The sequence below is a fragment of the Culex quinquefasciatus genome, chromosome 2 (assembly GCF_015732765.1).
Source record: "Culex quinquefasciatus strain JHB chromosome 2, VPISU_Cqui_1.0_pri_paternal, whole genome shotgun sequence".
Classification (NCBI taxonomy): Eukaryota; Metazoa; Arthropoda; class Insecta; order Diptera; family Culicidae; genus Culex; species Culex quinquefasciatus.
The window spans coordinates 95,457,186-95,484,233 of NC_051862.1; the positions used below are offsets into that span (position 1 = coordinate 95,457,186).

The 27,048-nt window shown below is 36.3% G+C and overlaps 1 protein-coding gene and 2 long non-coding RNA genes across 5 annotated transcripts in view; 2 read left to right on the top strand and 1 right to left on the bottom strand.

Moving 5' to 3' along the window:
• Positions 1–27,048, top strand: part of LOC6041134 (small conductance calcium-activated potassium channel protein) — a 459,395-nt gene that overhangs the window by 131,897 nt on the left and 300,450 nt on the right. For all 3 annotated transcript variants that reach the window (XM_038252479.1, XM_038252480.1, XM_038252481.1), the window contains one exon: positions 16,441–17,000. In XM_038252479.1, the coding sequence (XP_038108407.1) occupies positions 16,441–17,000 (560 nt within the window). The remainder of the gene's footprint in view (positions 1–16,440; positions 17,001–27,048) is intronic.
• LOC119766766 lies at positions 11,842–12,590 on the bottom strand. The gene is made up of 2 exons (XR_005277113.1): positions 12,406–12,590; positions 11,842–12,345 (listed from the first exon to the last, which is right to left on the bottom strand). It is a non-coding gene; the product is annotated as an uncharacterized LOC119766766 (long non-coding RNA).
• LOC119766767 lies at positions 13,625–14,097 on the top strand. The gene is made up of 2 exons (XR_005277114.1): positions 13,625–13,675; positions 13,731–14,097. It is a non-coding gene; the product is annotated as an uncharacterized LOC119766767 (long non-coding RNA).

Sequence of the window (27,048 nt, forward strand, 5' to 3'; positions counted from 1 at the left end):
GTTACAGTACTCAGTTTGTATGGATTATTTCTATCAATTATATTGTTCCTACAGTTACTTCCTTGACCTGATAAAAGTTGTTAACTAACAGGTTATCGTTATAAATAAACGCACAAATTACAATTACCTAAGTACACGCTTGCAAAAACAGTTCACAAGGGCTGTCAAATTTCTAACCTTAGAACCGAGTCAGTTTCAGATTGAACTGAATTAAGCGCTGAACTGAAATGCGGCAACCATGCCTAACCAGCTTCCAAACGAATGCACCAATAGAAACGCTCTTTGAATTATGCCCACAAGATTCCAATCACTTCAATCCACTACCAACTGTTTTCCATTTGAACTGATGACCTTTGGCGTCCAACTGCCTACTTGCGACTCCACCAAAACAGGACCCAGGGAAACGACTCCTACCCCTGGACTGATCAGACAAATCACGTCTCGAAAAATGCCAACGGGACCTTCTGGGATCGAACTCAAGCCAACTGAGTGAGAGGAAACTACGCTTACTCCACACCACGTGTCCCGGCTCCTCTGACCTTTATAACACAAAAAAAAGATGCTATTTAAAACTTAAATTACGGCCGTTTGTTATCCAAAACGAAGACTTTTAAGAGGACCCAAAACTGAGTACAAAACTGAAAATCAAGTCAAACCTAACTGACCCTCATTAGCCGTGTAACTATGTAAACAAATGCACAATGTGTATATTTTTCATTCAACTGCCACCGCTTACGTGTACACGCATACACTCTTACTGCTTTCACAATCTCACGCACCCGCTTACATACTTACAGATTGTTGTTCTTATAATTCCTCCTCCACCTCTTCACAAAAATTACCGTACACTACCTTAGATTTCCTGAGACACTTCCACTTTCACTGGATATTTTCTCCTCGTCGCCAATGTAGACGTTGGGCCCAGAGGAAGACGCGGATTATTAATAAAACACATCACTGGCGGCTAATAACATTTATTGCCGCCACCACTCGCGTGTCCGACCGCGGTACACTCTGATTGTCACTCACTAACTCTTCTCATCTCTAGACGTCAACCATAGTTGATCTGTCAGCCAGTGTTGACCAGGGTTAGATTCCTACAAGCACAATGACCCTCTGTATGAACACAAAGAGTTTAAAATTAAATTTTAAATCAATTTTGAAAAATTAACTACGCGGCCCTTCTTGACTGCTAAGATCCTACTTAACAGCTCTTTGTCAAGGGGATTATAGTTGATCCATCGTAAAATGTTGTTTTGCCAATTTATTTATTTTTTGGTTAACAATAGGACCCTATTGAGTACTGAGATTAAGCTTGAATTAATGTAGATTTTTAATCAATTTTGAAAAATTGACCTCGTGGTTGATCTTGACAGAAAGTATTTTGCTTGACAGTTTTTTCAAGGGGATCATTGTTGATCCATTGTGGCCTTTTTCCTGATTTTTTTTACCTTCCCTCCCCCTCGTGATTCTTGTGGTTTCACGCCAACCCACCTCCCCACCATAAGGGTCACTTGGCTTACTTCTCCCAGGTGAAAAATCTAAAAAAAAAAACAAAGTTAGTATAGATTTCAAAAAAAATTCTCTAAATAAACCAAAAATATATTGTTCTTGCAATACGTGTATCAAACGATCAGGATTTTTTCATACATTTCGAATGTAATAACAACATTTTTTGAAAATGCTTAAAATTTTCCTGAAACAACGTATTTTCGAAAAAATACTCAGTTTCTACAATATGGGTATCAAACGATCGGGATTTTTTAATACATTTGTATGTCGTTTTGTGAAAGTTTGAGTATTTTCAAAAAATGATGTTATAACATCATTGTTATCCGAGCATTCGTTGGTGAAGGTTGTCTGAATCAACATGACTCGTCGCGTCCCGGCGCAAAACGCCGGCAATATTGCCCTACCTGCGGCTCAAGCAGGCAAAAAAGTGGGAATTTCCAAAAGGAAGGTTGAGGCCTCAACTGATGGCCAAAAACCGGGGATTTCCAAAAGGAAGGTGCTTTTGGAAGTGACATCGAACAGCAAAAAGACGAAAAAGAGCGACGGTACTGTACCGATGGATGAGGAGGAGGAGAACTCTTCGTCGCACGAGGAGCAGCTATTGAAGAACAACAAGTTCGCTGGACTGCCTGACGAGGACCAGGTAGCGGAAGCAAAGGAGAATGAAGTGAAACAGCGAAAGGAGAAACTGCCTCCTTTTTATGTGAGGCAATCAGCAGCAACGATCGACTTTCGAGCGGGGCTGGTTGAACTCATCAAGTCTGGGAAAGTCCTAGGCAACATTCGTCTGTGTCAGGACGGATTTAAGGTGCTGGTGCAATCCAGGCAGCACTATCAACTGGTCAAGGACTACTTGACCGAAAACGAGGCGGAGTACTTTACCCATGATGTCGTCATGGATAAGCCGTACAAAATCGTCGTCAGAGGTCTGTACGACATGCCAGTGGAGGAATTAGCTGCCGAGCTAAAAGTTTTGAAACTGGATGTGTTGGCCGTGCACAAAATGAGCCGACGCAACAAAGACATCAAGTACCGTGACCAGCTCTACCTGCTGCATTTGGCTAAGGGATCGACGACGCTTCCTGAGCTGAAGGCAATCCGAGCGGTTTTCAACATTATCGTGTCGTGGGAGCGATACCGACCAGTGCACCGTGACGTCACACAATGCTTCAACTGCCTGGGCTTCGGGCACGGAGGTAAGAACTGCCACCTGAAGCGTCGTTGCGCCAAATGTGGTACTGATGCGCACATCACGTCCCAGTGCATCCAAGATTCGCTGGTGAAGTGCCTCAACTGCAACGGTGAGCACTCGTCAACCGACCGAAAGTGCCCCAAGAGAGCTGAGTTCGTGAAAATTCGGCAGCAAGCATCGACGAAGAATCAGCCTCAGCGTCGTAGAACTCCTCCAGCCCTGGTGGAGCAAAATTTCCCACCTCTTCAACCGCGACGCCAGGTCCCGAACTTGGCACCGTTGCCGTTGGATCCCAGGAAGAGAGCTGAGATGAATCATCCACGGCCGGGTTCCAGCCAGGAGCCGAGACCGCCACCACCGGGCTTCAGCCAGGAGCCAAGACCAACCCAAGAACCAGCAGTTGAGGAAAATGGTAATGATCTTTACACCTCAACCGAACTCCTCAATATTTTCAAACAGATGTCCGCTGCACTGCGTGGATGCAAAACCAAGACCCAGCAGATTGAAGTGCTGACCTCGTTCGTCATCCAGTATGGATCGTAGGTCCCTCAAGCTGCTGAATTGGAACGCTTGCTCCATTAGGAGGAAGAATTTAGAGCTGGTGGATTTTCTTCGCGAGAAGGAGATCGACGTAGCTGCCATCACGGAAACTCATCTGAAGCCCGGTGAAAAAGTTTATCTGCAAAACTACAAGATCGCGACGCAGCTCGACAGGACCACCTCTGGAGGAGGAGGTGTGCTTGTCGCTGTTCATCGTGATCTCAAGCCACGCCGGCTGCCACACTTTAAGCTGGACATCATCGAGGCCGTTGGGGTGGAAATTCCCACTTCGGTTGGCCCAGTACTCTTCATTGCTGCATACTGCCCACGTCAGGTGAATGCCAGAGATGGTTCAGCAGCAAAACTGAAGAGCGATATCCAGAAGCTGACACGGCGGAGCGCAAAGTACATCATCGCTGGTGACCTCAACGCGAAGCATGAAGTTTGGGGCAACAGCAGGAGGAATCGGAACGGAGTGATTCTGCACAACGATCTGCAAAACGGATACTACAACGTTGTGAGTCCGGATCGTCCAACGAGGGTGGCTCGGTCTGGGAATCACTCAATCATCGACTTCTTCATTACCAATATGGCTGAGAACGTGGCTCATCCTGAGGTGTTTGAAGAGTTGAGTTCTGATCACTATCCGGTGGTTGTGGAGGTTGGAGCTTCCGTTACTCCGCAGCGGCAACCAACCCGGAAAGATTACCACAACGTTGACTGGCAGCAGTTTCAGCAAGTGGTAGACAGCAACATCGACTATGATCAACACCCGGAAACTTCTGCCGATATTGATCGTTCGCTGGAGGTGATCCAGCAGGCTATCAACCAAGCAGAGGCTGCCAACGTTCGGGAGGTTCCTGTTAATTTTAAGGTAACTGATATTGACGTAGATACTAAACACTTGATTAGACTTAGGAATGTTTATAGGAGACAATATCAACGGACTGGGGACTATGACAAAAGATTTCAGTGAACAATTTGAACAAAATCATACAAGACCGACTTGACAATATCAGAAATCAAGAATTTTCAAAACATGTAAGCCAGCTTGGGAATTATTCAAAACCATTTTGGAAACTTTCAAAAGTTCTTAAAAACAAACCAAAGCCTATTCCTCCTCTTATTGTTGAGGATTCTCCTTTGATTACATCCGAGGAAAAGGCAAATGCACTTGGGCTTCATTTTGTTAGTTCTCATAATCTTGGCGCTTCCATGACCAGCCGTAAAGAAACATCAGTTGCCAATAGTATTTCAACAATTAATAACTCTACCTTTGAATTTCCTGCAGATTCCCATGTTTCTGGTGAGGAAGTCAAAGTTGCAGTAAAACAAATGAAAAATATGAAAGCTCCTGGCTTTGATAACATTTTTAATCTGGTGTTGAAAAAACAGAGTGATCAGTTCTTTCAACATCTAGCCAATATTTTCAATAAATGTTTGCAACTTGGTTACTTCCCTACCAATTGGAAGCTGGGCAAAGTCATACCAATTTTGAAGCCTCAAAAGATCCAACATCGCCAACAAGTTATCGTCCCATTAGTCTTTTGAGTAGTCTGTCCAAACTCTTTGAGAAGGTCATCTATTCAAGGCTTTTGGATTTTACCAACGATAATAATATAATTTTGAATGAGCAGTTTGGCTTCCGAAAGGGACATAATACTGCTCATCAGCTTACGAGAGTAACTAAAATCATCAAGCAGAACAAGCTTGAGTCTAAATCAACTGCTATGGCTTTGTTGGATGTTGAGAAGGCTTTTGACAATGTTTGGCATGATGGTTTGATACATAAACTGTATTTATACGGTTTTCCAATGTATCTTATCAAAATTATCCAGCACTATCTTTCGGAGAGATCGTTCAGGGTTTTTCTGAATGGGATTGCTTCTGGATTATTCAACATTGATGCTGGGGTTCCCAAGGAAGTATTCTTGGCCCACTTCTGTACAATATTTTTACATCTGATTTGCCTACTCTTCCTGGTAATGGTGTGTTGTCACTTTTTGCTGATGACACTGCCGTTATTTATAAGGGTAAAATAACCAGATATTTAGTTGGCCGTCTTCAGAAGGGTCTTGACGTTCTTTCCGAATACTTTGGCGACTGGAAAATTCGCATAAATGCAGCCAAAACTCAAACCATCATTTTTCCACTTTCCAAATCGGCCAGATTTGCCCCAAAGGATGATGTTTTGATTAAAATGAATGATGTTTCGATACCCTGGTCAAAGGAAGTTGTCTATTTAGGTCTCATACTTGACTCGAAACTTTGTTTCGGCAGCATGTAGACAAAATATTGAACAAGTGCAGCATTCTCATCAGGTGTTTGTATCCTTTAATTAACAGAAAATCAAAGCTTTCTTTGAAAAATAAGTTAGCAGTTTACAAACAAATAATTTACCCCGTTATTGAGTATGCAGTACCTGTTTGGGAGTGTTGCGCTAGAACTCATAAATTGAAGCTCCAGCGTGTCCAAAACAAGGTACTCAAAATGGTTTTGAATGTTCCTGGCTGGACAAGATCAAGTGAGGTTCATGAATTAGCAGAAGTAAAAATGTTGGATCAGAAGATTCAAGAGAAATGTTTGAAATTCAGGGAAAAATGTGCTATTTCTGAATACCCCTTGATTCAAGGATTGGTTTAGTTTATGGTAAGTTTAAGTTAGTTTTAGGTTAGGTTATGTTTTCTTGATATTTTTTTTTTCCTCATTGTACCTAGTGTTACAAAAATGATAAATCATATACTTTTAAAGTTATGAAAATAAACAGTGTTTAAATCACGAAAAGCAAACTAAAGCTGAAGAGCCACAGCTGACCACTTATTATGTAAACCAAATGTAATTATTATAAGAAAGATTCAATAAAGTATATTTAATTAAAAAAAAAAAAAAAAATGTTATAACATGCGATTTGATACCCATATTGTAAAAACTGAAATTTTTAGTATTTTTCCAAAAATACGTAGTTTTGGGAAAATTTTGAGTTTTTTAATTTTTTAATAAACTTTGAAATGTATGAAAAAATCCCGATTATTTGATACCCATAATGTAAAAACTGAAATTTCTAATCTAATCTAATCAGACCCTAGCGCAGCCAATCTTTCGAAGGGATTCTGGAGAGTACCTTAGGTTAGATGACGCCTAGCACTCTTCTTGTCATTTTTTAACATTTGTAGTGCGCCATTGCATTACACTGAGAAAAAAGCTCCTATTAATATCATAAGTTAAGTCTTATGAACGAGGTCCCAGCTGTGTCCATTGAGGCCCTCACGAAATTCATAATTAAGCTAATGAAAGCAATAGCAAAGCTTATGATATCAGATCGAATCAGCGCATGCTTTACATAAGATTTTCCAATGCTATTCGACCAATGCCATGTTGTTGTTTTTTTATAAGAACTGGCAACAAAGTTCATAAGATTTTCCTATGGATTTTATAGCTTGGACATTCGCTATTTACAAATGTCAGCAGTGTGAAAATAGCTTAAGACAATCCCGAGCAGACGAAAATAACTTGGGAAGGTCAGTTTTTGATATTGTGAGAAGATCAAAATCCGTTATTGGGATGATCGGATTAGTTGTTAAAATAACAAATTTCAATAACAAAGATTTGTTCGAAAAATAACTCAAATTGTTATTGCTCTGTTATTGCAATAACATACTAATAACATAGAATCCAAAACAATAGAATAATAAGGTTAGTTATTCTGAGCGATGGATGGGGAGCACTCCAATAACAAAAACTGTTATTTATATGGATTGATTGCATAACAAAAAGTGTTATTATTTTATCACATGGAAAGCTTTATCCCGAGCAAAAGTTTGTAACAGAAAAATAGCAAAATTAATGAAGCAAATTACTCCAAAAATAACGAAATAATATCACAGTCTGAATAAAATGTAACAGATTTGTAACAAGAAAAAATACCTGAAAATAAAATTATTAAAACTTAATTTAATTACTAAATTTTATGCCAGAATCAAAAAAATTTTATTAGTTATTTGTTGATATCAAAATACCCCCTATTTATATCGTTCGTTCAACTAAGGTCAGAACGATTTCGATATGATACTAATACAACGGCTTTTTTATTTTTTACAAATTATACTTACGTCCCTCCGATTGTATATTCGATGTATATTGATAAAGACTGTGACGCCTGCAGAAGAGAAATTGGTACTAGCATGTTCGTCGAATCTCTGATAAATTCCAGCTCTTCACCGTTACCTAAAAATTAAAAAGTACCACAAAGTATCTTGTTTTTTTGTACTTAGAAAGATGATTTGTGAAGAAGTTTAATGGTTGGAAATTATAAGAATTTTGCTGAAGATTCAAAGAAGAGTCTTTCTGCTGAAAGGAAAATGAAAGTTTAATTAGTTAGGACAAAGAGCATGTTCAAAATCCACCGGGAATTTACAATGAGATAAAGAAACGGCGTGTAATTCCATCTAGTACTTAATTTTGGCATATCAGCACTTCGACGTTCGATTACAGCTTCCAAAAAACGTTTCCAGTACATATCATGCATTAAATAAATAAATAGGACATGAGCAAGCAAGTTTCTATTAAAACAATTGCAATTTTTTAGTGATGAGACTTTTCAAGTTGGACGGAATTTGGACCGAGTCCTTCAACCAGCCAAACATACGAAAATTTACCCTACTTTAATATCGGTTGTAAAATGTTTTTCCTATTTTTTAATGGCTCAAACCCACAAGTGAAAAATAATAAAAAGTAATCATATTGATAGTTATCCAAAAGCAAGTCGAATTTGTTTCGTTATGTAAAGCAAACATTTAAGTGTTTTTACATAAACAATATTTTAATATACGACAATTCATATATGTTTGGCAGGTTAAGCACTCGCTCCGAACTCTATCCAATTTTTTGATTTGTATTTTTCAAACATTATATTTTGTAAAACTTTTCATGAAAAAAAAACTTGCTTGCTCACTTCCTGTTGAATTGTGTATTATTTTATTTCGTCTTTTTTAATAAGCAGTAATCGAAAGTAAACGGGCTGTTATGCTCTAAATGATTGCATAATCCATGGAAGATGAAAACAAAACACAGCAAGGATGGATGAGTGAATTAAAAACTGAAATGAAAGTGATAGCTTCACTTAGAGATAATATTTCAAAACTTACTTTGCTGTTGAACTGTCTTCGAATCTATCAAATCGACCATCTATGATTGATGTTGTTTCTGTGCCGTTGGAGTCGTGCTGATGCTCCCTGCAGAATCTGTGGATAGATTTGGGATCAAGATTATTTGATTGAAAATTAACATTACAAGCGGCGTATTTATTTCAAGCAAAACAGCGTAAATGATCGTAATGAGTGAGTAAACAAACATGGCATCCCGTTCCCACTAGTTATAAACATTGACTCGAATTCGAAGAATTGGTTTTTTTTTAACACAAACTCACGACGATTCATTCTATTAGGTTTAACAGCGTGACGTCACGAGCGCACACGCACACGCATTTTTACAGAGACACACGTGCAAAAATGTAAACAGTGCAGCCAAGCTGTCAAATTGCTGGTGACGGTGCTCAATTAGGTTTTACGCCGAATCGATTTTTAGGTTAGAAATTTGACAGTTCGGCTGCACTGTTTACATTTTTTGCACGTGTGTCTAGTAAAAATGTGTGTGCGCGTGCGCTCGTGACGTCACGCTGTAAAACCTAATTAGGTTTTACACCGTGACGTCATTTGACAGCTCGCGTGCACTGTTTATATGGTCTTCGTCGATTTTCGACGAATTTCCCGAACAAAATCGACGACCTCATCGAACTGTGCTAAGTCCATGGAAACAGTGCACTCCTTCTAACCTCCAAATCGAGTCGGCGTAAAACCTAATTGATTATATTCTACTGTCTCCCGGACTTATGATGCACTTATAAATCCGCCGGGTGTTCAAAAAGTTCCGGTGGAATTGCTTGCAGAAGTTATCAGGCTCTGTAATCCAACATGAAACTTTGGGAGGTAAACAAACAAGAAGGTAAACAAGAAACGAAACCCTGGGAACGGGTGGTGATTGCAATCCTTAATTAAAACAAGTTTATCACCGCGATAAACTGATAACATTACAAACTTACCTTTTCGTTCAGCTTCTGATTTGGTAATCATCAAAACACTTCGAAGTCGTCGTTCACCGGATGTTGCACTTGCGGCGATTCATTATTTTGGTTCCTTCAAATTATCTGGACCGTTTTATCCAGAATCGAAACACAAAACACAACGTCAAAACAAAACTCGTACACGAGAACAAGCAAAAACACAACAAACAAGTATTCACCGCGCAGTGCGCGGCGCGGCGCGCACCGCAGCTGCTGCTTGGTTTTCACTGTTTTGACGTTTCGTCGCGGGCTGCTGTGATCGTTTTTTACACTGAGCAAAACTTACACAGCTCAACGAAGTGTTCTACACATGATCTGGCCCTGCTGTACAGAGCACTCAAATATCAATCGCAAAACACTTGAAATTTCGGTGATTGGCCATGAAATAATGTCAATAGCCAAACACTTGAATTTTAAATGGCGTTGAAAAAAAAAAGTACGTGCAAGCGATTTACAGGTTCTCGCTTGCTAGTCGTGCACGCTACCACTGCGCCGGCCGGCCAGTTGAATACGGGAGTGTTTTTTTGTGCTATAGGTTCTTGCCTCGCTTCTAGCCATCGATGAATGTCGCGCAAAAATCAATCAGTGAAACACATTAAATTCATGTGGATAATCACGTTGACTTTGAATAGTGCCTGTTTTGGGTAGATCTTAAGATCATTTTCAAGTGTTTTGCTCATTACTTTGAATAGTTCAAGAAGGTGGGACAAATTCATGAGCAAAACAATTGAAAAGCTTGAGCCACCCGAATGAAAATAACATGTCAAAAAATACCAAAAAGTCAACCGCCCAAACACTTGCATTTGATAGTGGTTTGGATTGATATTGAAACACAAACCAATTAGATCTACGATGTGACTTTATTCAATCATTCAAGTGTTTGGGCACTTGAATAAAAAGTGTGGCATATTTTCAGTGTATTCTCGCTCGTAGGGGGCGTTCAAAAACTACGTTTACAAAATAAAATGTTTAAGTAATTATACATTAAATAGTTTTATATAGCTATTTGAACAAGAAAAAAATAGCTCGTGTTGTTTAAACATTGTTTTCCTACACTGAGCAAAACTTACACAGCTCAACGAAGTGTTCTACACATGATCTGGCCCTGCTGTACAGAGCACTCAAATATCAATCGCAAAACACTTGAAATTTCGGTGATTGGCCATGAAATAATGTCAATAGCCAAACACTTGAATTTTAAATGGCGTTGAAAAAAAAAAGTACGTGCAAGCGATTTACAGGTTCTCGCTTGCTAGTCGTGCACGCTACCACTGCGCCGGCCGGCCAGTTGAATACGGGAGTGTTTTTTGTGCTATTGGTTCTTGCCTCGCTTCTAGCCATCGATGAATGTCGCGCAAAAATCAATCAGTGAAACACATTAAATTCATGTGGATAATCACGTTGACTTTGAATAGTGCCTGTTTTGGGTAGATCTTAAGATCATTTTCAAGTGTTTTGCTCATTACTTTGAATAGTTCAAGAAGGTGGGACAAATTCATGAGCAAAACAATTGAAAAGCTTGAGCCACCCGAATGAAAATAACATGTCAAAAAATACCAAAAAGTCAACCGCCCAAACACTTGCATTTGATAGTGGTTTGGATTGATGTTGAAACACAAACCAATTAGATCTACGATGTGACTTTATTCAATCATTCAAGTGTTTGGGCACTTGAATAAAAAGTGTGGCATATTTTCAGTGTAATTCAGCCAATCAAGCAAAACATTGTAAGTGTTCCAGTGACAAAGTGTAAACAAAGAGTCTATCTTGCTCATGTCAGCAGGATAGACTCTTTGTTTACACTTAAACATTGGACCAATTTCATTGTTTTGCTAGAAGTTGGTATTTGCAAAACTTTAGCAGGGAAACGTAATTTGGAGACGACCTATTCGGGTGGATTCCGTTTCCAAACGTTTCCAGTCCTACCCCACCACCCCCTGGCCATATGTAAACAAACCCTACACTCTGAAATCAGAAACACTGCAAATTACAATTTACTCGAAAAGTTCCCAAAAAAAAGCATTCATTTCCAAGTTCAAGAGTTTTGTGAACTGGGTTGAGAGTGCATTTCGTAAAAGTTTCATCCGTACGCTCTCTTGCTGCCCAACATTTAAATTAGAAATTTAAATCAGCGTGGAGTTCCGACAGAAGTTCGGCGATGAGTACGTGACCCGGCCCGGGTGGAAGGACATCGAACCGCTGAAGGCGTTATCGAGGACAATCCGAAGAATCGCCGGGTGATTGTCGAATGGATGAACGATTCTTCGCGGGAACTGGAGCTTAAGATAAACAACCTGTTTGAGAACGAGCTTATGTACGTGGACCGTTTCCCGAGGACATGCTCAACATTTCGGCTTGAAACAAGCGGTTCCACACGGATAAACACACGCGATGACCTCAACTAAACGAAGTTCTTTTTTGCAACCACAACAACAGACCGCAAACATCATTATTAACATAATATTCTAAAAAGAAGAAATTGTGCTTGTAATCAAACATTTTTATTCGAAGAAAAAATGCTAACGAAGCGTTTCCAACTTTTTCTTAAGCTTAATCTTCCTCTTACTTTATTCACAACCTCGCAGCTTCCTTTTCGCGATATTCCTCTTCATTTCCTTGATATCTCTTGTCACACTTCCTCCTCCCCTGCGTACCATGGTCAATGTTCACCCTTCGATCGTCACAAGCAGCTTCCAGCCAACGCCAGCGCCGGCCGTACCACAGGAACGTCCCGCGTGCTCATGCACAGGTAATGTTTTCCGTTGAATCACCACGGGCAGTTTGGCGCACGGGCCGTCTCCACTTCCGTCAAACCGGTCAAAGCTGCCGCTGATTGCCTCCGAGACATGAGTGCAGACAAACCTTCTGACCGCTCCGCTTTTCTGCCCCAAAACAGAGCTGATTGATGTTTTATAGAAGAAACGTCCGAGAGGGCGATTAAATCCCCAGATCGAGACCGTGCAGAATTGTTACCGCGTTCAATCTGAAGAAGGAGAACCAATCATTTTCAACTAAACACATTTAAAAGAAGAAAAAAACTTACAAAATCCACTAAAATCTGTTTTTTTGCAGGAAAAACGGTGTTTTTCTTTTAATTCTATCTAAAATCAACACTGCAGTTTGCTATCAGCTGTTAAAATGTGGTATCAGCAGATTTTGACAGCTAGGCATTGTGGATTTTGGTGTGGAGCGTGTGGATATTTTCAACTCGTTCCTTTTCCACCCGTTCCTGCTTTGTTTTGGGATCGCGATACACCGAGAAAAAAGAATTCAATTTTTGATAAATAAATTAGAAGAGTTTTATCGCATTCCGAGGGTAACTTTCAAATATAACTCACCGGCAGTCGCATTCGTGTACTTTGTACACACTTTGTAAGGGCACTTGTAAGAAAGGCGAAAACACGCGACTTCCCGAAGGTAGTGTGTGTCATGTCTCTTGCAAAACCTTAGTACTCGGAACTTTTCGAAATCGGTAAATTTCAAAATTATATGAAGTGTTGAAAAAACAATTGAGTTAGGAACTAGTTTAGGAGTGAAATAAGTACACGAAATTAATATTCTTGTCTTTAGAAAAATATCCCGAAAAATATTTCATAGTTGCATATATGGTTTGCAAATCATAACATGTATTGTTATTATCGTCTTATTCCTCATTACCAATCGAATACCTAACCAATAACAGTTCCTGTTATTATGCAATAAAATAGAAAAACATAACTTAAACTGTTATTATTATCTTATTCCACATTTCCAATGGAATATCAAACCAATAACAGATCCTGTTATTATGAAATTAAAAGGAAAATCATAACTTAAACTGTTATTATCATCTTATTCCACATTTCTAATTGAATACCATCCCAATAACATTTATTGTTAAAATAACAGAAACTGTTATTATTTTTTCTTCCAAAAAAGATTTACAAGAATATTCAATAACAGTTTCTGTTATTTTAACAAAATCTGTTATTGAAATGACATGAATTTTGTTATTACCGTCTGCCCGGGAATTTTATTTCACCCAAACTTTAAAATGGCGTCGGAAGAGCAAACTTGTTGCAAGTTGTTTCCAAGTAGAGGACCCGTAACGTAAGTTATTGCTTTTTAATTCTTTATGGCATATAACTATTACTTCATTACATTCACAGGACCTTGACTTCAATTTCACAATCGAAGCCGATTCCGTATGCTCGGTCCAAATCAATAGTGAAAACGAAGCGACGAGCCCATCCCAGAGCGCCATTTCACCGATGGAGGCTCCGGCAAGGACGGCATCTTGTGCCCCCGGCCAAAACGGACTCGCAAAATCTAACGTAAGTATACATGTTTGAAATTGAACCAGAATTTAACCTAAATTTCACTCCACAGACCGATCCGGTGGAAAAAATCCCGAGCTTAAGCGAGAGTGACGCGACGAGCTCTTCCCGGAAAACAATTCTGCCGATCGAGACGCGAGGCTCTTGCACGTCCCGGATCGCCGTTCTTTGACCGCCAAGGGCACAGATCTCGTGGCCGCCGGCTAGATCTGGTTCGGAATCGGAGAAATTCGGGAAAGTAAAGAACCCAAGTGAACCTGCCTTGGCGCGACTCTTCGGGGACCGGTGATGAAAACGGATCAGAGAGCATCGTTCTGGAGAACTTTGGCCTTCACAGTTTTACAATCAAATCTAGATCTTAATTTAATATGTATGCCAGTATAAAACAATAATAATAAACAATGATATCCATAATAACATAATTATTAAAGTCACAAAAAACTTCTTACAAATATCATAAGATTGCTCTATGAAGAACACTGATATCCATAATAAAATAATTGTTGAAGTCATAAAAATCTTCGCACCAATATCATAAGATAGCTCAATGGAAATCTTAAGTGACGCCTTTGTCAAATTTCCCCTCCCAGCCATAAGAAAATCTTATGACATCCGAATAAAATCCTGATGTCGAAAGGTCATAAGACGTTCTTATGGATTTTGCCAGTACTTTTTTCTGAGTGTAGAAATGCATTGAAACATCACAAGCGTTAAAGCGGCCAGGCCTACTGCGTAAAGCCGTATCGCAGAGATGACTCGTAATTGGGTTGAGTTTGAGCACTGAGTGTTCGAACAACAACACTATTCTGAATCGACAGGGGAGAAAGAAGCGTGGGGACACACCACCATACGCTCCGAGATTGTAACAACTGGAATTTTGAGTATTTTTTTTTCGAAAATACGTAGTTTTGTGAAAATTTTGAGTATTTTCAAAATATGTTGTTATTACATTCGAAATGTATTAAAAAATCCCGATCGTTTGATACCCACATTGTTAAAACGGAAATTTTGAGTATTTTTTCAAAAATACGTAGTTTTGTGTAAATTTTGAGCATTTTCAAAAAAAAATTATTGAAAAAATTCTGATGGTTTGGTACCCATATTGTAAAAACTGAAATTTTGAGTATTTTTTTTCTTCAAAAATACGAAGTTTTGAGACAATTTTGAGTATTTAAAAAAAAATATTTAACGTATTTTTATGAAAATTTTTATATAATTATAATTTTAATGGATAGCTGACAACATCCCGATTAAAAAAATATATAACTTTTTGATGTTTGAATGATTTTTCAAACGATTAAAGCAAATGCCTGGAGTTTTTTTAAAGGTCCAATTTTTTGGTGTATTTTAATACCCCTGACTCAAGGCTGTTTCAAAAACACACAAAAAAAACAAAAACTGGAAATTTGGTTTATTGGTCCTTTTTAAAAAAGAACTCCAGATGTCTCCCATATAGCCAAAATCCCATAAGCTTAACCGAGACAGCTGAACGAATCAAAACCTAGGCGTGCAAAACCTAGGCATGTCTGTAATAACCTCTTCCCAGCAAGAACAAAAGTAAGATTTTTTACATTCTTGTTTATAATGTCTAAATTTTATAACAATTTGATTGATATCATTAAAAATCTCAAATAAGATTGGGGTAATTCTCCGCCAACTCACACAGTAGTTGCCCCGACCCCTCTTCGATTTGCGTGAAACTTTGTCCTAAGGGGTAACTTTTGTCCCTGATCACGAATCCGAGGTCCGTTTTTTGATATCTCGTGACGGAGGGGCGGTACGACCCCTTCCATTTTTGAACATGCGAAAAAAGAGGTGTTTTTCAATAATTTGCAGCCTGAAACGGTGATGAGATAGAAATTTGGTGTCAAAGGGACTTTTGTGTAAAATTAGACGCCCGATTTGATGGCGTACTCAGAATTCCGAATAAACGTATTTTTCATCGAAAAAAACACTAAAAAAGTTTTAAAAATTCTCCCATTTTCCGTTACTCGACTGTAAAAAATTTTGGAACATTTCATTTTATGGGAAATTTAATGTACTTTTCGAATCTACATTGTCCCAGAAGGGTCATTTTTTCATTTAGAACAAAATTTTTCATTTTAAAATTTCGTGTTTTTTCTAACTTTGCAGGGTTATTTTTTAGAGTGTAACAATGTTGTACAAAGTTGTAGAGCAGACAATTACAAAAATTTTGATATATAGACATAAGGGGTTTGCTTATTAACATCAAAATTTTTGTTCTAAATGAAAAAATGACCCTTCTGGGACAATGTAGATTCGAAAAGTACATTAAATTTCCCATAAAATGACATGTTTCAAAATTTTTTACAGTCGAGTAACGGAAAATGAGAGAATTTTTAAAACTTTTTTAGTGTTTTTTTCGATGAAAAATACGTTTTTTCGGAATTCTGAGTACGCCATCAAATCGGGCGTCTAATTTTACATATAAGTCCTTTTGACACCAAATTTCTATCTCATCACCGTTTCAGGCTGCAAATTATTGAAAAACACCTCTTTTTTCGCATGTTCAAAAATGGAAGGGGTCGTACCGCCCCTCCGTCACGAGATATCAAAAAACGGACCTCGGATTCGTGATCAGGGACAAAAGTTACCCCTTAGGACAAAGTTTCACGCAAATCGAAGAGGGGTCGGGGCAACTTTTCCCGATTTCGTGTGAGTTGGTAGAGAATTACCCATATGACAAATACCTTTGATTAACTGTGTTATTTTTCTATTCACAACATCTCATCACAAACCAGGCGAAGACCACCAGGACCAGCACAATGCCCGTTCCGTGCCGGACATCGAAATGCACTGCCGGCTGGAGGCCCCCTCGATAGCGGTGTCCAACTCGTGCCACAGCGACGGCGGCGGCGTCGGAGGGGCAGGCCGAGTCGCAACAGGTGCTGGCAGTGCGGCCAGCAGCAACTACCAACTGGTGCCGTACAACAGATGTCGCGCGTGTCGAAACTGTGACCGACGTGCCTCGACTACGCCGGTGTCCACGCTACAGCTGACGCGGTCCGTCTCGAAGGAATCCGTTCGCAGCGCACTCCACAGTCGACTCCAGCAGGTTCAACACTCGACTATTCCGCCGGTCCTCATAACGTCTTCGCCCACGTCCGGCTCGCGAATCATCCGCCAGAGCTCCCAACCGGAGGCCAGTTCGCTGCACATCTGCTGTGGCAGTCAGTGTGCGCATGCCTGTGGGGCGAACCCGAGCTCCTCGCTGCGGCAGTTACGCGAACCAGGGGACGGAATCGCCGGCATTGCGGCCGACTCGCTGCGGATCAACGGTGGGATGCGCCAGTTCAAGCAGGTATGTCGAAAGCTCGAAAGCGTCAGCGGAAGTTCTGCGAGGGGAAAACTGTTATACTCAAACGCTTGCTATGGATGGGATATTATAACACTTCTGATTAATGACGAAAGATGTTTGGAGGCGTGCTTGCTTCATCATTGCTGCGCTCTGATTCACTGTTGCTCACATTTTCGCGGTTTTTTGAGATTCGTGTTTTTGAAAGAATGATTTTACTGTAGATTTAAGTTCATACAAGGTTCCGATTTTGTTTCTACTGGTCGAGAATAAATTGAAAATAACAAAATAAGGACAACCCTGTGTGCTACCTTGAGCAAATCTTCAAAAAAAAAACCCAATCAAAGTTTTACGATTTTTTTACATTTTTCTATTTTATGATTTCACATTTTACATCCATAACCCTCCCAAGAATGAGCGAATTTTATATTTTGTTTGATTTTTATTCGAAAGAAATTTTTGTTGAACATTTTCTATGCTCAAAGCAGATATTTTCCTATATCAAATATCGTCCATAAATGTCTCCATACAATTTTGGCATACATAAAAAGTTACACTCTAAAAAAAATACTACTAACAGTTTTTTTTAATTCGACAGAAGAAAATAAATTGCAAGACACAATCATCTCTAAAAATTCACGTTATTGGATGCCGTTTGGATGACACAAAATTCCAGTGTTGGACTATTTCACAAGTTGTTCAAAATTCATTTGACAATTAACATTTTTGTGACGATAATTCAGCAACTATGCTGCCATTATTTGATGTAAAAAAAACTTATTTTTAAAGGTTTCATATATTTTATAAATTTCATAGCAAATTTTCTGATCTTATAAAAATTACATGACTTTTACAGGTAACTAAAATCTGGTATCAAACAAAAAACAGTATTTTGTAGCTATATCGAAAAAATTGTGCATAATATTGACATGTCATTATCGTACTTTTCGTTTGAAAAATATATTTTACATCGAAAGATTAAGCAAAAACAAATTTGAGCTTTTTCCACAGTTTCCGAAAGCTTTGTTTATTTTCGAACAATGTGTAACAATGTCAAGTGAATTTTGGTTAACTTGTATCATTACTCAAAATCTGGCATATGACATAAAATAGTAGTTTATGCAACAAGTTGCAAAAAGAGGATTTTTTCAGCACGAGTCGTACATTTATCTAACGAGGTTCACCGAGTTAGATAAATATGACGAGTGATGAAAAATCAAGTTTTGCAACGAGTTCCATACAACGTTTTTTGCAATTCCGAAAAACACCCTTTGGACAGAATTATAGGAAAAATGTCCATGCATTGTGTCAATGAAACGTTCAAATCAAAAAAATGTTGAAAAGTATAACTTTTCCTAACAAGAGCTGAAAAGTTCAACTTTTCAGCATCCATTTTAGTGCTGAAAAGTAGAACTTTTAAGCACTTGTTTTGAAAAGGGTTACTATTCGATTCTATTATTTTTGGTGCAGAAAAGTAGGCTGTTTCGGTGTTCAAGAATGACAGGTAAAGTAAGTAGTTTCACGATGGAATTGCAAAAAGATTATTTTTGCAATTTCACTGCTAAACTGTCAACTTTTCCTGTCCTTCTGGAGAAACGAAACGACCTACTTTTCCCTACCAAAAATAGCAGTATGGAAATTTATTACTTTTCAATACTTTTCAGTAAACCTTGTTGGAAAATTGTATGACTCGTGAGCAATTCTCTACCAAAACCGGAAATGGATTTTATTTGTATTTTTTGATTTGGCTCAAACTTTGTGGGGGCCTTCCCTATGACCAAATAAGCTATTTTGTGTCATTGGTTCACCCATACAAGTCTCCATACAATTTTGGCAGCTGTCCATACAAAAATGGTATGTAAATATTCAAACAGCTGTAACTTTTGAGTGAATTTTCTGATCAATGTGGTGTCTTCGGCAAAGTTGTAGGTATTGTTGAGGATTTTTGAGAAAAAAATAGGTACACGGAAGAAAAAATTAGAAGATTTTTTAATCAGCTTTTTTTTCACTTAAACGCAATTTCCCAAAATATGTATTTTTTTATTTGATATGTTTTAGAGGACAAAAATCCGCAACTTTTGAGCCATAAAGAAACATGGTCAAAAAATCTGCCGCCGAGTTATGAATTTTCGAAAAAAAACAGTGATTTTTGGAAAAAATCGAAGTTTCATGCAAAAACAAGATTGACATTATTTTTTAACGCAAAAATCAGTTTGCAATCGAAAAGTACTTTACATTTTTTTTTATAAAGGGCTCCGTTTTTAAGATATAGCCACCGAAAGTTTGATTTTAGCGAATTTTTTGCAGTTTTTCAATTTAAAAAATAGTGACCATGAGTGACCATTTCTAAAAGTTTTTTTTTTAAAGTTCAGAAAATTTGCTATAAAATTGTCTAAGAGACATTGAAGATTGGACCTCGGGTTGCTGAGATAGAGCCGCTTTAAGAAAAAGAAACACGAAAATTGAAGTTTTCTAAGTCTCAACAAACAACCCACCATTTTCTAATGACGATATCTCAGCAACTAATGGTCCGATTTTCAATGTTAATATATGAAACATTTGTGAAATTCTCCGATCTTTTTGAAAAAAATATTTTGAAATTTTTTAAATCAAGACTAGCATTTTAAATGGGCGTAATATTCAATGTTTAGCCCTTTTAAAATGTTAGTCTTGATTTTAAAATTTTCAAAAAAAAAATTCGAAAGGATCGAAAAATTTCACGAATGTTTCATGTATTAACATTGGAAATCGAACCATTGGTTGCTGAGATATCGTCATTAGAAAATGGTGGGTTGTTTTGGTGAGACTTAGAAAACTTCAATTTCTTGTTTTTTTTTTCTTAAAGCGGCTGAGATAGAGCAACCCGAGGTACAATCTTCAATGTCTCTTAGACAATTTTATAGCAAATTTTCTGAACTTTTCAAAAAAAATATTTTTAGAAATGGTCACTTATGGTCACTATTTTTAAAAATTCAAAAACTGCACATATTTCGCTAAAATCAAACTTTCGGTGGCTATATCTTGAAAACGGAGCCCTTTATCAAAAAATCTGTAAATTACTTTTCGATTGCAAATTCAATTGTGCATAAAAAGGTCAAACTTGTTTTTGCATAAAACTTCGATTTTTTCCAAAAAAATCACTATTTATATAAAAAAAATCATAACTCGGCGGCAGATTTTTTGACAATGTTTCTCTATGGCTCAAAAGTTGCGGATTTTTGTCCCCTAAAACATATAAAAAAATCTCGAAAATCAAAAAATAAATATTTTGGGAAATTGAGTTTTAGAGAAAAAATAGTTGATTAAAAAATCTGCAATTTTTTTCCGTGTACCTATTTTTCTCAAAAGTCATCAACAATACCTACAACTTTGCCCAAGACACCAAATTGATCTGAAAATTCACTCAAAAGTTACAGTTGTTTGAATGTTTACATACCATTTTTGTATGGACAGCTGCCAAAATTGTATGGAGAATTGTATGGGTGAGCCAATGACACAAAATAGCTTATTTGGTCATAGGGAACTCCCCCACAAAGTTTGAGCCAAATCAAAAAATACAAAACATAAAAATGGTTGAAATCGGCCGATTTCGTAGAGAGTTGCTCTCGTGCTAAAAAAAAACTTCTTTTGCAACTTGTTGCATAAACTACTATTTGCGCACTTTTTTGGTTGTGAAAAGTCTCATAAAACATTTGTTTTTTTTTAGAGTGTAGCTTTTTTACTGATAAGTGAAAATTTCAATAGCATTTTTAATGAACATCTGCCAACATTTTATGGAGACTTGTATGGACGAACTAATAGTGTTTTTTTGTCATACAAAGGTACTTAAAAATGTTCATCCAAATAAAAAAATACAAAGACTTATAATTCCGTAGGTTAATCTGTAGATGTAAACAAAAAATCAATCTCACTTGCTCTAGTGTCAGTTCACGTTGAGTAGGAATGGGATAGACTGCTTGTTTCCATCTACGGATTTTTTCTATTGAAAAGTTAATACGGAATTGTTCGAAGTCTCGGGGAATTGCTCAAAAACCACGTAGACATATTGCAATTGAAGATAAATTATGAAAAAATATGAAAATCATACCAATACCAATTTATACGCCAATGTCAAAAGTGAGGCACTTGCTCCATCATCTTGCTTCCTCGAAAAGAAAAGTGTGCTAATCTGCTGTCCGATCGCGGGATGAAAACAGCAACAGACAGACAGCATCAGCTTCGACAGCAGCACCTTCTCCAACAAGCACGTGTGTTGTGCTTCGAAAATAACCTCGACTAAAAATAAAACCGCCACTAGCTTTAATAGCTACGCTAATTTTTGCCTTCTTCTGCTCATCTTTCTTTCCCTTTTTACTTTTTTTTTTTGCTACGTTCTAACTTGCTTACTTTCTTCTTTCTTGGCGCTCCGACTTTGGGAAATTGGCCAGACGCGAAGGCAAGGCACGGGATTTTTTTCCTGCCGCCAGGTTTGAAGGGAGGAGGCTGGGCAGATTGAAAAGAAAAATCCCGAAGGGGGAAATGAGTGTGTGTCGATTAATTTCTCCGCGAATCGAAATGCCTGCCCGCCCGCTTGATACATGTTATGTGAAAATAGATTCGACTTTGAAACGCAAATAGACCGCACGAAACGCAGAAACACTTCGCCCTGCTGCTGGATGTTGATGGATAAGTGCGTGATCTTCTTTTTAATTTGGTGAAGTTGGAGAGATTTGTTGTAGCTGGTTGGCATGCGAGAGCTGATGTGCTTCCAATGTGCAAAGTGATTTTCGGGTTTGTGAATTCTTTATAGCATTTTTGTTGTTGTTCAGGCTTGAAAACTACAAAAAATGGGGAAATTTGTTCAAAACTAACATTTTTTTTTAAATTACTTTTCTGATCTAAACTATTGAACCCCAGTGCAGTCATTCTTTCAAAGGGATCATAGAGAGTGCCTTAGGTTATATAATAGCTTTCAATCTTTTGTCATTTTTTAACTTTTTTTTCTAATTCCAAAGTATATAGCTTAAATTACTCTGATAACTTTTCTCTGTACATTATAACTATTTTGGTTGAAAAAAAATTGAGCTCCAAATGTAGAGAAAAAGATTGTAAAAAAATCTATTTTGCCTGGGAGAAAAATAAATGCACATTATTGCGGCCACATTGCATGAAAAACTGTGAATTTTCACATCAAAACATACACAATTTGATGCAAATTAACTTGTTTCAGTATTTCACTTGGACTGAGTTTATACTACAGTGTCATCCCGTTTTCGGCAACATGACGTGATTATGTTGCCAAAACAAGGGTGTTGCCAAAATCAGTAAATCTTAATAAGGCCGTTGCAAATATTTTTTGAAGTTTATGTCCCTCGACTATGAATAAAAAAGTATTAAAATTGAAATTACGAGCCATGGTTTCAATAAAAAGTGTTTTAAAATGCATTTTCACCTGTTCAGTTGTTTTGCCATCATTGGTTTCCAAAATATCTAAGTATTGACAAAAAATTTATTTTTGCGAAAAAAAAAATTGCAGTCTGTACATAGGAATTTTATAAAAAATCTTAACATTTTTATACAAGCCTAAACATGCTTAACATGATCATCAATGCAGAAAAATACATTTTAGACTGTTTTCAGTTAGTTAGACTTCCATTTTCATGGAAATTTTGAATTGTTTTTGGAAAAATATTTTTTTGCCCCCTGATTTTAAAAAAAGGTGTCCAGTTTTCCCGGGTTTGAAACTTGATCATAAAATCTATATTTTCAATACATTTGTCATATTTTTCAAGATTCAGGTCATAAAATTGGCTCAATATTGTTAATTGGTGATAGTCTACACTTCAAACTAAACAAAGACAGCAGTGTTTTGATAGCTTAGTACGCATTAAAAATTGTTTTGTTTCTCTTTGGATTTTATACTAATCACAATTTTATATTCAATATTATTCAAGTCAAATAAGTTTTTGTATTAAGGCCGTTGCAAATATTTTTCAAATTTTATGTCGCGCCAACTTCAAAATTGGTCCGAAAAATCAGGGGGCAAAAAATATTTTTTTCAAAAAAATATTAAAATTTTAATGGAAATAGAAGTCTAAACTACTGAGAACAATCTTAAATGCATTTTTCTGCATTGATAATCATGTTTAACATGTTTGGACTCGTTTAAAAAAAATATTTTGAACATTTATAAAATTACAATGTACAGCACCGCAAAAAACTTTTTTTTTCTCGCAAAAATAAAATTTTCGTCAATATTTACAAATTTTGGAAATCAATGATTGCAAAACAACTGGACAGGTGTATGATGCATTTTAAAACACTGTTTTCATTCAAATGTTGACACCGGGCCCTGTAATTTCAATTTTTAGCTTTTTCTATTTTTTGCCCCTCCTCGACTTTGATCAGAGTCGAGGGACATAAACTTCAAAAAATATTTGCAACGCAAATATTTCTAAAATTGTGTTTTTATACATGACCACAAAAGATTTAAAAAATATTTAAAACTGTCCATAACAAAAGAATCAAAAACAAAGGAATTGAAACCAGCCAATGAAAATTTAGGATACGTTAAGAATTTCATGTTTTATATAAAAAATAGTTTACTTATTATCTTTGAGTCACTACCGCCAACAGGGGAAAATGGAGGTTGTAATCTGAATAGGTCAAGGGATATGTACAAGAGATTTTTTAACAATAAATTGCCCTGTTCCTCACAAGAAAAAACATAACTTTAACAGCTTTCTTAATTTGTTTTTTTTTTCTCGATTGCATGAGGCAACTGCAGATGCTTAAGGAAAACTAATAAAATATGATAATTGTTTTCAAGTTTCAAACCTTTTAAAAAATTAAAAGAATGAGAATAGAAAATATCTTAAACGCTAGGCATTTTATGGATCTGAAAACTAAAATTTTCAAAATTTTCCCTAATAATCCAAATTGATGCTGATATATGCCAGATAAAAATTCAAACGCTTTTGAATTCTTAACGATTACTAAATATTCAACAGGTCATCTTTTTCCACAACCAAATCTGAATTTCCAGACCAAAATTTTTAATTTTATTAATTTTGGAAATTCCCGGGACAAAACATGAAAAATCCCGGGATCCGAAAATTCCCGGTTTTGGAAAAATCCCGGGAATATTGTGTATGTTTTTTTTTTAATTTAACTCAAACTTTGTGGGGTTCTTTCCAATGACGTAACTATTTGAAAATCTGTAGTTTTTGAGGAATTTTCTGATCCTTTTGATGTCTTTGGCAATGTTGTAGGTGTTGATGAGGACTATTCAGAAAAAATAGACGCGGGAGTTGTTTTGCCGATTTTGAAAAAAACGTTTTAACACAAAAAACTATTTTTCAAAATTTTTATTTTTTATATGTATAAAGGAACAAAACCGCAACTTTTAAACCACTGAGAAGTATAGAGGAAAATTATGCCGCCGAGTATCATTTTCGAAAAAAATGTGCTTTTTGAAAAAAAAAAAGGATTTTTTGTCAAAACAAGACTTTTGTTTCAAATGAAAAATATAAGTTGCAATCGAAAACATTATAGTTTAAAGATTTGCAGATCGTTTTCAAAATTTCGCTTCAAAATGTATGTTTACCCGATCAGACGGTAATAACTAAATTCATGCCATTTCAATAACAAATACTGTTAAAATAACAGAAAATGTTATGGAATATTCTTGAAAAATCCATTTTTGCATAAGAGTTCAATAACAGTTTATGTTATCATAACACAATTTGTTATCGGTCTGATATTGATTGAAAGCCAGAAAAACTTGGGAATAACATTTTTTGTTATGGAAGAATACCTCCAATTGTTATTGGGATGATCGGATTAGTTGTTAAAATAACAAAAAATAATAACAAAGATTTGTTCGAAGAATAACGTAAAATGTTATTAGTCTGTTATTAGAATAACAATCCAATAACAAAAAAAATCATAACGGCGAATAACAAATCTTGTTATAAATAACATAAAATGTTATTGGCCTAGTATTTTCAAATAACAAAGAATGTTATTCCCAAGTTATTTCCGTCTGCTCGGGTATTTTTAACCGCGAAATGGAAATTGTTTTTTTTTTTGTATTTCTTTTTTCTAGACAGACCTCATCAACTTTGCCGAAGACAACAAATCGAACAGAAAGGTCCTTCAAAAGAAACAAATTTTGAATATTTTCGTACTGTTTCCGTAAAAACAGCTGTCAAATTTGTATGGAGTCTTGTATGGGTGAACTAATAACACAAAACGGCTTCTTTGGTTATATGGATGGACTCCACCAAGTTTGAACAAAATTAAAAAATATAAATCAAATTCATTTCCAGTTTTTCTGGAGAATTGCTTAGTAAGGAATATTATCACGGCGTGTTTTCTGGACAACCTTAAGGAGAGAAAATAGTCATTGCTTCTTTCAAATGTGTCTTATAGGAAATTTTCTCAGCTTTCCAACGCTCCTAAGAGCGAAAAGTTTCATCGAGAAATGTCTGAGATATCTTTATTTTATTTTTTTGTTTTAGTGACTTCATTAATTACAGTTCAGGAAATTTGTCAAATGATGTGTTTTATGTGTCATTCACTCATCAAAATGTGTAGAATAAGAAGAGAAAGAATATTTTAAAATGTTGTAAATCGCTGAATATTTTAAAAATTAAGTAAGAAATGAGTTTTTGAATATGTGAGATTTATTCAGAAATGAAAATCCTAAAACCGTTTAAAAATATATGTTTGCAAATATTAATAGATTATTGAGCAGTTTTCTTCGGAATCGGTCTTTTTTCTTTCATTTTAATTTTTGTATTTTTTAATCCGACTGAAAATTTTTGGTGCCTTCAATATGACCAAAGAAGCTATTTCGCATCATTAGTTTGTCCATATAAATTTCCATACAAATTTAGTAGCTGTCCATACAAAAATGATTTATGAAAATTCAAAAATCTGCATCTTTTGAAGGAATTTTTTGATCGATTTGGTGTCTTCGGCAAAGTTGTAGGTATGGATATAGACAACACTGAAAAAAAATGATACACGGTAAAATTTTTTTAAATGATTTTTTATTTAACTTTTTGTCACTAAATAAAACTTGATTTGCAGAAAAAAACTATTTTGATTTTTTTTTTCATTTTTTGATATGTTTTAGAGGACATAAAATGTCAACTTTTCAGAAATTTCCAGGTTGTGCAAAAAATCTTTGACCGAGTTATGAATTTTTGAATCAACACTGATTTTTTTCAAAAATGAAATATTGGTCGGAAAAATTTTTCAACTTCATTTTTCGATGTAATATTAAATTTGCAATCATAAAATACTAAAGTGAAATTTTTATAAAATGCACCGTTTTGAAGTTTTTTTTTTTTCAAATTAAATAAAGTATTTTTTTGCAAATCAAGTTTTAGTGACAAAAAGTTAAATAAAAAATCACCATTTTTTTACCGTGCATCATTTTTTTCAGCGTAGTCCGTATCCATACCTACAACTTTGCCGAAGACACCAAATCGATCTAAAAATTCCTTCAAAAGAATGGATACAGGTTATTGAATTTTTATACATCATTTTTGTATGGACAGCTGCAAAATTTGTGTGAAAAATTATATGAACAAACTAATGATGCAGAATGGCTTCTTTGGGCATACCGAAGGCACCAAAAAAGTTTCAGTCAGATTAAAAAATACAAAAAAAACGATTGACCGAAATTTGCGAGAACTGCTCATAAATAAAATTCATTTCCAGTTTTTCTGGAGAATTGCTTAGTAAGGAATATTGTTTACAAGATTTAAATTAAAAAAAAAGTTTTTTGAAAAATGCTTTTCTGTATCTAGTCAACAAACTTCATAAATATAACCTGTATCAAATTAAATTTGTGAATGTTAATTAGTTGAGAATCACCGAAATTGGAAAAATAAACTCAGACACCGTGTTCCAAAATTACTAAATCTTTTCCATAGCATGTATCACTGGGCTAACATTCGTCAAAGAAAAATACACAATGGGTATTTGCAAAATAATAAATATAAACCTGCCTATCATCCATTTTTTTCAAAAACAAAAAAAAAGAAAAAACACTTCAAAACCG